Source organism: Heteronotia binoei, chromosome 4 (assembly GCF_032191835.1).
Source record: "Heteronotia binoei isolate CCM8104 ecotype False Entrance Well chromosome 4, APGP_CSIRO_Hbin_v1, whole genome shotgun sequence".
NCBI lineage: Eukaryota > Metazoa > Chordata > Lepidosauria > Squamata > Gekkonidae > Heteronotia > Heteronotia binoei.
This window is the reverse complement of record NC_083226.1, coordinates 30,109,712-30,121,735: the sequence shown is the minus strand read 5'-3', so window position 1 is coordinate 30,121,735 and position 12,024 is coordinate 30,109,712. Positions and strand designations below refer to the sequence as shown.

The 12,024-nt window shown below is 39.2% G+C and overlaps 1 protein-coding gene across 1 annotated transcript in view; it reads left to right on the top strand.

Moving 5' to 3' along the window:
* Positions 1-12,024, top strand: part of DGKQ (diacylglycerol kinase theta) — a 92,938-nt gene that overhangs the window by 50,912 nt on the left and 30,002 nt on the right. Inside the window, exons 7-13 of the mRNA XM_060237043.1 lie at positions 799-876; positions 3,580-3,680; positions 4,308-4,531; positions 5,689-5,779; positions 8,516-8,570; positions 8,825-8,886; positions 11,034-11,184. Coding sequence (XP_060093026.1) covers positions 799-876; positions 3,580-3,680; positions 4,308-4,531; positions 5,689-5,779; positions 8,516-8,570; positions 8,825-8,886; positions 11,034-11,184 — 762 coding nt within the window. The remainder of the gene's footprint in view (positions 1-798; positions 877-3,579; positions 3,681-4,307; positions 4,532-5,688; positions 5,780-8,515; positions 8,571-8,824; positions 8,887-11,033; positions 11,185-12,024) is intronic.

Below are 12,024 nucleotides of genomic sequence, written 5' to 3'. Positions count from 1 at the left end.
TTAAAATTTAAATGAATGCTTTAAAGTAGTTAAGGATTGATTTAACCCATAATTTAATGTGGGATTTTAAATAACTCCATTTTTAAAAAAAGGTATCTTTTGACTTCATTTTTAGACAAAAGTGTTCACTGAAAGTAGGGGTGGAGGAGAGAGAGAAAAAAACAACCTCATGATACATTTTTATGGGAGGGGATCTATTGTAGTAGTAAAGAAGTAACCTTTATACAATTGATTTTTCAGAGTGCCTCTTATCATTGCATGCTCTTAAAAATTGATTCTTTGTATAAAGAGCACTGGGCTCTATAAAAACTGCCCACTAGTGGAGAATATTGAATTGAAAGTATTGAATTAACTGGAACAGATTGTTACAGGATGATGTCTAAATTATTTATGTAAATTACCATCCACTAGATGGAATTATAGTGGGATTTTCTGATAATTTTGTAAAAAAAAATACTTCCTGAGTCATGTTGGTGCATATTAGATTTTCATTCGTAAGCACACATTACTTCAATGTTTACCTAAAATGAAATTATCAGTCTTTGGTACATCTGTGATTACATTAAATTACCCTATAGCATTATAAATAGGAGGAATGACCACTCAAAGTACTGATTTGACCAAGTGGCTTTTCTGCTCAAGCTTCAAAGAACATGATTATTTTAATATATGCGCACAACGCAGCATTGTTCTGTTTACCATTCTTTTGGGGTTGTTTACAGTGCAACACCTGATTTTAAAGATAGATGGTTTATTTAACCCTTCATTAATGGAGACTTCTCAACTTTTTTCTTGCAGACGACGACGACGATGTCGATAACTCAACACAAGGTTCACTGAAAGAACCCCAGGCTTCAGCAGACTCAAGCACATCAGGTTTGTGTCTAAGTATCAAGTGTTTTTTTTCAGAGTAGGGTTTTCTGTGGCTGTAAGGAGATTTTTACTATTCAGAGTGTTACACAGTGCAGTTTCAGAACACCAAAAATAAGGTACCTGTAATTGATGCCCCTGGAAACTGGATTTGCTGTCTCTTGCTATCATAGCTGAGAATTGTCCCACCGTGCAATTTGGTAAAATGAAATCAAGACTGCGGCGTAATTACAGTGTTGCTGTTCTGAAGTGTTAGCTTTCACTATTAAATACTTAGATTCAAATATTATGGAGAACGTAGTATAAAAAAAAAAGATCTTTGCTCAAGTGAGGCCTTGTACTAAGAAATGGTGTTCCAGGGCTTTTTTTGAGCAGGAACGCACAGGAATATAGTTCTGACTGGCTTGGCATCAGGGGCTGTGGCCTAATATGCAAATGAGTTCCTGCTGGGCTCTTTCTACAAAAAAAGCCCTGGATGTTCCTTTCCATCCAACAAGGAGTCCAGTGGCATCCATATCCAGTGGAATGCCTTCTACTCTTTGGTAGCTCCATGACAATAGTATTGAAAATGGGTTCTGCATGGTGTTGGCAGAAGGTGCTGCTGGAGGTAGATTTTTCTCCACCCCCTCTCCCCCAGCAACTGCTGCTAAGCTTTGAAAAGGAACTGTTGAAAAAACAGTGTTGAAGGTTGTGAGATCCCATTTAGAGGAAAACTTATGCAATGTGACTGGTTCGCATTAGGAAGGGGCAAGCAAACGCATTTGCCCCTTTACCTCTTCCATCAGCAGAACAAACTGGGCTTCTGGCAGAAATGGCAGGTGGGATGCTTATTTCCAAACACTCTAAGGTGTGGTTGCTTTATTTGGGTCTTTTTTGTGCAGTGTCTTTTGGCAATGAAATACACTCAGCAAAGCCAGAATGGGACATGACAAGGACAGCATGCATAGCAAATAGAAATACAGAAATCTTGTAGCTGTAGCAATAATAACTCTTAATTTAAAATAATTAACCTCCTCCCCAGTGTCATAAGAACTGCTGCTTTTTGTTCAGGTTTTTTTTATTTGCCTCCTTGAGCAGAAGTTATATTTTAGTGGATGGCCAAGCTTTAAGCTGCTGTATTCCTTCCGCAAATCTGTGTTTGCACTTTCAAAACAACTTTGTAGCTGTCATGTTTATTTGCTGATAATGTATGAATGCAATCTAAAGGCTTAGTTAAATTCAGTATTTTAATATAGAGGCTTAGTACTTTTATGTTGGGCTCACTAGTCGCTTGTGTATTAATGTTATGATATTATTTGAATGTTGTGTGGCCTCTGACCTATATGTTATGGCCATGTGTTGTTTAATTTGGATAGTGTAATGTTCCCAAGGAGTTGTCTCTTAACTTCCTTTAAAAAAAAAAAGTGTTTTTGGAGACCAGATCTGTTTGTGTACATATTTCTGTCCACTGTACAGTTCTGTAAACTTCTTGTTCTATTTTCTGGGTTGTAAAGTAGAGCTGAGAATGAGAGAGGGTGAAGGATGATTTTCTTGGTTTTATCAGTTTTATAGGTGCATTAAAAGCTTGCAGTGACACTTTAACTGCAAAAGCGTTGCTGTTAAGTGAGCCTAAAATGAGTCTACGCCTGTGGCCTATACTTAGATGTCTAGGTATAAGATATCTATTGCTGGTAATGTAATGTTGAGAAATTATCTCTTGGAGCTGGTTTCCCCCTCCTTTCAAGGATGTAAGCAATAACCAGAGAGTTTACATCTCTCCTCTAATATGCTGTTGAAAACATGCAAAATGCCACTGTAGTATTCCCCTTGCCTCGTTTGGCTTTGTAGCCTGCTCCTTACATGGATAGGGGAACAAATACAGCGTCATGTTGTACTTTGTTGCCTACAGTTCCATTTTGTTATGGTGATGCAGCTGGAGACATGAGTTAGTGTCACCCTTAAATGGGGGTAGGCAGACTCCAGCATCCATGCCAAGCAGCACCGCAGCAGACTATTTTGCTTGGATTTGAAGCTCTCTTGCCAAATCCTAAAAGTGGGAGTGTAATTGAGCTGTGAGGGGTTTGGGTTACAGCTAGGAGGTTAAAAGGCAAATTGGAAGGCATCAGGATCCTGAGGTAGACGTTGCCTTTTTTTCAGCCCTCAGTGACCTAAGGCATTCTGGAGGATATACTTTCTCGAGTGGTATGTGTGCTAGGGGGTAGTTTCCAGCATTTCTTTAAAAATTGGTCGAAAGCATTGGAGGGGCTGTGTCTCAGGGTTAAAATAATCAACATAGCATGCAGAAGGTCCCAGGTTCAATCCTTGGCTTTTCCAACTAAAAGCATCAAATAGGTTATGTCAAGCTCTGAGTCCTTGGAGAGTGGCTGCAAGTTGGAGTAGACAATACTGACCCTGATGAACCAATTGTCTGATCCAATTTAAAGCAACTTTAAATTCATGTATTGCTGAGTGGATTATACAAAGGAACTATAAAATTGACCACTGAAGAAAAAAGTGTTTGAAACACCATCTCCAAGGCACTGTATTACTTTAACTGAAAGGGGGCAAAGTTTGTTTAGAACTACAAAACCTGGCTGCATTTTACTTCTCAATCCTCAATATCAACCTAAGGAATAGAAACAAAATACATAAATAGCTCAAAACTGTTAATACGAACATATGTAAAATTTATTTCTGTTGTTATGTATTAAAATGTGACTTTCCTTTTAGGCAAACAAATGTTAAAAATATATGATGGGAATGATGCTGTAAAACGCAATCAGTATCGGCTTATTACGGTTCCACGCATTGCAAAGCAGGAAGAAGTTGTGGTAAGAATGTCGGGGTTTAAACTTGCTGGCAAATTATGCACTTCAACATGCTAAGTTTTATTGTAAGAATGTCTAGTATTCATCAACATCAATAAATATTAGAAGTTTGGAATACAAATAAAGTCTGAGGAAGTATCTACAAGAAGAACATAAGAATTGCCATGCTGTCTCAGAAGCGTTTTCCCACAAGACTCTAGAATGAAAGTCCTTCCTACTGTCTTCTCCGTTAGTTTTCAGTGCTTCTGTAGAGCGCTATGTAACAAGTACCACTGTGATCTTTGATTCCTCTTTCCTTAGGAGGTAATGCTGGCAAGCCTTGGGTCAAGTCTCCCACCCACCAAGAGATACCATATGGCTCCTAGTTTGTAAGAAAGAATCCAGGAAGGTTAGACAGAGTGGTTATGCTTGGTAATAGTACTTAGCAGAAGGCTGCTCTAGGGTTTTTGGAATTAAGGCACCTGCCTGTCCCTTCTTGTGATTTAACAGTGGCCCTCAAGGAAAACCTAACCGTAGATCCAGGTGCCTAGTTGGATTATTTTGTCCATGCAGTACTTGATCTTAATTTCTGTCAAGTCTGCTCATGTGGAGATCTTTGAAATTAAGATTCCATACTGTGTATTTCTATAGGAGGCTGCATTGAGAACGTACTACATAAATGATGATCCTAAAGAGTATGAACTTCAGACGTTCACTCAGCAGGCCTTGCTGTGTGACGATGTCATTAATAGGAATGATGCCACCGAAGAATCTCATCCTGGGTCAGTGTTCAGAGAAGCTGTTCCTGAAGCCTGGATCATCAGAGTCAAACCAAAAGACAATGAAGTAATAAAGATTTATCCTGCTTGGCTCAAGTGAGTAGCTTTTTCCTCCCCCTAAAGCTCATGCTAGAGGTGTGGTCTGCAGGTTAAGGTTGCTAGTAAATTGAGCTGAGCATCTCTGAGGAATTAACACCTGCAGGGGAAAATGCTATCATTCAAGGGAAACATGTAAGCAGTGGGGGAAGGTTCTGGGAGCATGATGGAGACAATCATGATAGTGGGCACAAAAAAAATTGAAACTAATTAAAAGTTCATTAGTTTATATGTTAGTTAAAACGTTTGTCTAAGGAGAAGAGTGACAGAACAATATTTAAGTGAATAAATAAATTTAATTACAGCGACTAAGGTGAATTAGGAACATGAAATTAAAAGACGTTTGCTCCTTGGGAGGACAGCTATGGTGAACTTAGGCAGTATAATAAAAAGTAGAGACATCACTCTGCCAACAAAAGTCCGTATAGTTAAAGCGATGGTATTCCCAGTAGTAATGTATGGCTGTGAGAGCTGGACCATAAGGAAGGCCGAGTGCAGAAGAATAGATGCTTTTGAGCTCTGGTGCTGGAGAAGAATCTTGAGAGTCCCTTTGACTGCAAGAAGATCAAATCAATCACTTCTAAGGGAAATCAACCTTCCAGGGAAGGTCAGTTGCTGAAACTGAAGCTCAGATACTTTGGCCACCAAATGAGAAGGGGGTAATCACTGGAGAAGATCCTGATGCTGGGAAAGATAGAAAGCAAAAGAAGAAGGGGGCGACATTACTGACTGGATAGCATTACTGATGTAACTAACACAAATTTGAGCAGACTTCGGAGGATGGTGGAAGACAGGAGGGCCTGGTGTGACTTGGTCCATGGGGTCGCAAAGAGTTGTAATCGACTGTGTGACTGAACAACAACAAATCCATTTTAGAAAGTCATACTAAGAATTTTAGATTACTTTAAAAAAAACATAGATTGGGTAGCTCAGGTTTAAACATGCATGTCTGCTGCAGTCATCTGTTCAAGCCATAGTGATGGGTTTTAAGGACTAGTATTTGTAAACCTGACCAGCAGAGAGAACTTCATGCAGTTTAGGGAACCTTTTTCTGCAGACAAACTTGACTTTAAACAAACACAGTGGCAGAATAGTAGTTCCCTGTTAATATTCCTCCAGCCCGTTTCTACCTTAAATAAATGATATTTTCCCCGTAGGGTTGGAATGGCCTGTGTCTCAATACGAATAAAGAAAGAAAGCACTACCCAGATGGTAATTAAAGAAGTCCTCCCATTGCTTGGATACCAGGTAAGTGGGATCAAATGGATATTTTTTTTCTGGTCTCCCCCCCACCCCATTTTATCTGTATGATGTTACTCAAACCTGGATATCTTTGGGCTCGCTACATGGTGGCTCATCTGCTTCAGGTTTACCACTGTCAGTGCAGGGGGTGGCATGAATCTGAGCAATCTCACACTGAATATAGAATGAAGATGTTTATGTAAGATAATTTATTAGAGCGTGATGTATGTTCAGCACTCACATCTAGGAACACTTCTGCATCTGGAGAGTGTTGTTATCCTTATGTGATTATGTCTTCAGAGCTTCTTTTGTATGTGGATTGCTGCTTGCTATTCTTTGTGCGTGTGTGTGTGTTAAGTGGTAAGTTGCATCTGACATGGCAATCCTATGAATTAATGTTTCAGTAATTAACAATCTTAGAATCATAGAGTTGGAAGGGACCTCCAGGGACCTGCACAATGCAGGAAACCCACAAATACCTACCCCGAATTCACAGGATCTTCATCGCTGTCTAGCCTCTGTTTAAAAACCTCCAAAGAAGGAGAACCCACCACCTCCTGAGGAAGCCTGTTCCACTGAGGAATTGCTCTAACAGTCAGGACGTTCTTCCTAATATTGAGCTGGAAACTCTTTTGATTTAATTTCAACCCACTGGTTCTGGTCTACCTTCCGGGGCCACAGAAAACAATTCCACACCATTCTCTATATGACAGCCCTTCAAGTACCTGAAGTTGGTGATCATATCACATCTCAGCCGCCTCCTCTCCAGGCTAAACATCCCCAACTCCTTCATCCTTTCTTCAAAGGACTTGGTCTCCAGACCCCTCACCATCTTCATTGCCCTCCTCTGGACCCGTTCCAGCTATATCATTCTTAAAATGTGGTGCCAAAAACTGAACACAATACTCCAGGCGAAGTCTTACCAGAGCAGAGTAAAGCAATACTATCACATCACGTGATCTGGACACTATACTTCTGTTGATACAGCCCAAAATTGCATTTGCCTTTTTAGCCACCACATCACACTGTTGACTCATGTTCATGATCCACTAAGACCCCTAGATCCTTTTCGCACATACTACTGCTAAGACAAATCTCCCCCATCCTATAACTATGCATGGGATTTTTCCTACCAAAATGCAGAACTTTACATTTATCCCTGTTAAAATTGATTTTATAGGTTTTAGCCCAGTTTTCCAGCCTGCCAGGGTCATCCTGTATCTTGTTTCTGTCTTCTACTGTATTTGCAACCTCTTCCAATTTAGTATCATCGGCAAATATAATAAGCATTCCCTCTATTCCTTCATCCAAATCATTGATAAAGATGTTGAACAAAACAGGTCCCAGGACACGCCACTTGTCATTCCTCTTGTCACTCCTTGAGGCACTCCACTTGTCACTCCTCTCCAAGAGGATGAGGAACCATTCACAAGCACTCTTTGGGTGCGATCTGTCAACCAGTTACAGACCCACCTAACGGTAACAGGATCCAAACCACATTTTACCAACTTGTCAACAAGGATAGTATGTGGAACCTTATCAAAAGCCTTACTGAAATCAAGATAAACGACGTCTACAGCATTCTCCTGATCCAGCAAGGTAGTCACTTGCTCAGGTCTTACAAACTGAGGACAGTGGCTTCCTTGTTTGTGTCAATCCACCTCATGTTTGGTCTTCCTCTTCCTGGTTCCTTCAACATTTCCTAGCATTACTGTCGTTGCTAGTGACTCTTGTCTTCTCATAATGTGACCAAATATGATAGCTTTAGTTTAGTCATTTTAGCTTCCAGGAGAGAATTCAGGCTAGAACCCACTTATTTTTCTTTTTGGTGGTCCATGTTACCTATAAAACTTCAACATGACATTTTGAAGGAATCAATTTTCTTCCTGTCTGCTTTCTTCACTGTCCAATTTTCACACCTGCCATTCTTTTGTATGAGAGATACATGCTAAGATTGCATTGGTAGTGTACTTTGCATCTTTCCCTCTGTTTTGAGTATATTTTTTATTTATTTATTTATTTATTTATTATTTGTATCCCGCCCTTCCCACAAATGGCTCAGGGCGGCTCCCAACAATTAGTAAAACATAAAATTAAACAATATTTAAATATATAAACAGTTAAACATTTAAAACAGTTAAAACCTTAAAAACCAGTAAACATTCCAAAAATATATATATGTAAAACAGGAGTCTGGCAAGCTACATTGAGTTCTCATCTCAGCTAGGTGTAAGCTAGCCGGAAGAGGGTCGTCTTACAGGCCCTGCGGAAGTGTAAGTGTACAGTTGTGCTTGTAGAAAGCTAAAGAATTTATGCTTTTAAACTTCATACATGTGGCAAGTAGTAAAATTATATGTGCTCACTTACATGATGCTTTTTATGTTGTTAAGGCAGTAAAGTACATTTAAGTTGGAATAGAAAGTATTACATATATTTTCAACTTTTCCCCAAATGTGTTTATTTCCATAACCTCAAAATTTCCAGAAATTTTCACATCTTTAGACATGTACTGAAAATATAATTGAATTTGTAAATTTATCATGTTACTTTATACATGTCAGATTTTCAAATATTTTGGATATAAAATGTATAGTATTTAAGCAATCAGATCAACAACGCACCTTGTTTTTTTTAAATTCCTGCTTATTAATATCATTTAGATACTAAAAATTAGAAGCTTAAAAACTTTGGAAGTTTGCAATCTGTTAAAATTCTGTTCGTATTTGTCCATTTTTTTGGCAGTCGGAATGCCCCCAAAACTTCAGATTAGTGGAAGTGCTCATGGGTTCCAAGCAAGGTAATTCATCAATACATTTCACTCTTTCAAAATGTCCATGCGCTTCATGTTACTGTTTGCTTTCAGATCAAAGAGCATTCAGATTTTTTTAAAACACTTTTTATGTATTTATGTGTTTTCATTTATTACTTGGAAAATTAAATTAACCGAATAAGTCAATGTTCGGATTGGTAGTTTGGAGCGTGTTAATGAGATCAATGATTTTAGTGTTAACTGAGAAGGAACCACATTAGAGTTGTCTTTGCTTCCCATAGTTCAGCGAATGGTGCTGGATGATCATGAACTGATTCTCAACAGATTTCAAGACATAAGAAAGGTAAACAAATAAGGAAGCACTATTAAGCAATTTAGCGTATTACCTGGATTTTGATTATTTACACTTATGTCTATTTCTGTTTAATTTATTGGAAGAACTACAGACTCAAGTTGGCTCTCAAATAGCCACCATTAGTCAAGCATATGTACTCTTCTGTGGTCATGGTGACACTTTAAAATGTAGCCAGTACCTCTTATTTACTTATTTAGAAAAAAAATCTCTGCCAGAGAACGTGCTGGAGGCAGCTAACCAAATAGAACTCTGTAAAAATACAACATGATATAATGGTTGTTAATGGCTTCAGTAAGAGCTTTGATGATTAGCATTTGTTGGGACTGGGAGATACCTGTCAACCAAATATGTCAGTAAATAAACTTTTAGTCAACAGCAAGAAGGCAACAGTGTCAAGCAGGCCATAACCAGGCAATACAGCTGCCTCCTGCATGGCACTGTTGCCCTCTTGTCAATTCCCTCCTAAGAGACTCATCCACCTCAATGACTCAGTAGTGGCAAGAGGGGAGTAGTAGTGGCAAGTGGACAGTGTGCAGGTGATTCATGTGGGTCTCTGAGCTCTAGGCATTCTGGGTAAGCAAGCTGCCCAATTAATCAAGTGCTGGTTAACAAAACCTTTACATTAATAGACTATTAAAAACCTAGCCAGAACATGAAAACAGCTCAGCTTGAAATGAGTCCCATAAAGCAGTTCTCAGGCTAGAAGCAGATTATTAAAAATGATAATAAAAGATGGATAAAATTGCATTGTTTTGGCATGGCTCTTAGAGGAGAGGAGTGGCTACCAAGTTTTAGTCTCAGTTATGTGTTTTGGCTCTTAATCAGGCAATGTGCTTGGATGAAATCACCCCAGCAACTGTAATAGTCACAATATCCAAAGGTGGCTCCAGTTTGGGGCAGTGAGAGTCCTTTTGGTGTAGTGTTTAAAGAGCAGCAAACTCATCTGGAGAACTAGGTTTTTCTTCCATTCCTGATGCACAATATTATTTGCAGGTCATTGCTCTCCCAGTTTTTCTTCAAGTTTTTCCAGATGACTTTTTCAGTGGTGTAAAAAAAGGCAAAAATGAAAACAAAACCTCACTGGAGAGCAATGGCCAGCAAACAAAACTGTGTCTTAAGGAGGGGGGAAATGAATGCAGTCCAAGAACTAAGCTTCAGCAAAAAAACCTGGTGCTGAAAACACTCAGTGGCCATTTGGTAGGTGTCTGCTGCTTTGCACAGACCCTCTTTTCTCACAGCTTGTAGATTCTATTCAATACTATCCTCTTAACTGTTTGTACCTGCATGGTCTTCATGCCATTCCATATTCTTTCAGGGAGGGGCATTTTTCTCCCTACTTTGCACTAACCAGAGGTGCAGTGTGGGTGTGATATACTTTGTGTCCAGTAAGAGGCTTTTTCAAACAAGGAATATTTGGCCAGGGATGGACTATCTCCTGCATCCTTTCCAAAACCTGTCTTACCTCTGGACTGGAGTGACTGAATTATGCTAAAAAAAGACATGAATATTTACTTTGTGTAGAATACTTTTGGCATGGAGTTCAGAGTTCTGTGACACTTAATCTAGGTTTATGAGGAAGATGAAACATAATGGATGGCACTTTATTGTTTTCACCAATAATCCTGAAAACTTCTGCTTAAGTTGGCCTAAAATGAGAATAAACAAGCAAGCTGAAATTAAGGGGGAGGGGAGCCCTGTTTTAGTCATTGTTAGCTAGTTTTAGCTTATGGAAGCCAGCCTTTTCTCTGTAATCTGATGTGTTTATAACAGGGGTGGCCAAACTTGCTTAAGAGCCACATAGAATAAATGTGAGATGTTTGAGAGCCGCAAGACATGAACAACAGAGTTTGAGATCTGCAAGACAGGAAGGCAGGCAGGCAAATAGATGGGGGAGGGAGGGAGAGATGGAAAGAAAGGAACTTTAAATGCATTCTCCAAGCTGCCAGCTGACTTGACTTGGAGATGTGATTTAAAGAGAGAAATGCCTTCTCCAAGCCAGCTGACAGGGCGTCAAGAGCCACACAATATGTGTGAAAGAGCCACATGTAGCTCCTGAGCCACAGTTTGGCCATCCCTGGTTTATAATGCGGTGAATTCTCAGGATTTCGCCCCTCCCCTTCTCTTCTGTTTTGCAGACTTCACTGCGTCAAATGAACCAAACCAGATTTTACATTGTAGAGAACAACATGTCTGTTGTGCAGGTGCATTTGTTTGTGGGTGGCCTGCCACCTCATCTTTCTGCTGCAGAATACACAAACATCCTCAAGAATGAACTAACCATCAAAAGTAAGTCAGATGCCATTGCAGTTTCTGCTGACCATCATATAATGAACACAGTGCTCTTGAATTTATGAAACACCTTCAAGATACTTCTCGAGCTTTGTTGAAGTTTTCCAGTGTTTTAAAAAGTTTTATTTATATATTGTATAAGCAGTTTACCTTCAGAATTTATCACAGCACAGTACTATGTATGGGAAATGTTAGAGAAAGGGCTCACTTTATAATTAATATATGCTACCTTCATCCATTAATTAATGTCTCAGCTTCTCTTCATTATTTGAACTTAACATTTTTTTGGTTGTTTGTTAAAATGCAACAAGTCATAATCAGAACCTTTGCATTTTGGCATGGATGTTGATCTGATTTCTTTTTATTGAAAACCGTATAATTGTTTGAATTGTGCTTCTTGGTGTATGTTTTGAACTTGTCAGAAAAGTGCATAAAGTCTCTCAAATACATCAGACATAATGATGAGGGATTAAACTAGTGTATCCTTAAAAGAGTCTAAAGTAATGGTTTAATACAGTGAGCAGGAGTGGTTTATTTCTGGAACAGAAGGGCAATGGAGCAAGTGGCAATAGAGTCTGTTTGCTCTATCATGAGTATGCAGGCTCATTGTCATGCAGCGGCCTCAATCTCTTTTCCCCTTCCCCCACGGCTACTCCTCCCCCAAACTGGCATGATTGTGGACAAGGTCCTCAGTTCTTTGACCCTTTGAAATCCCACCCACGTGATGTTTGCTTACAACAACTTAAGGTTAATTGGGTAGTTTAAGGACTTTTACTACTCTGGCTAAGATTTTCCATCAGCTTTGTTGTTCTGCTTTTCAAGCAGTTGATCCTGTTT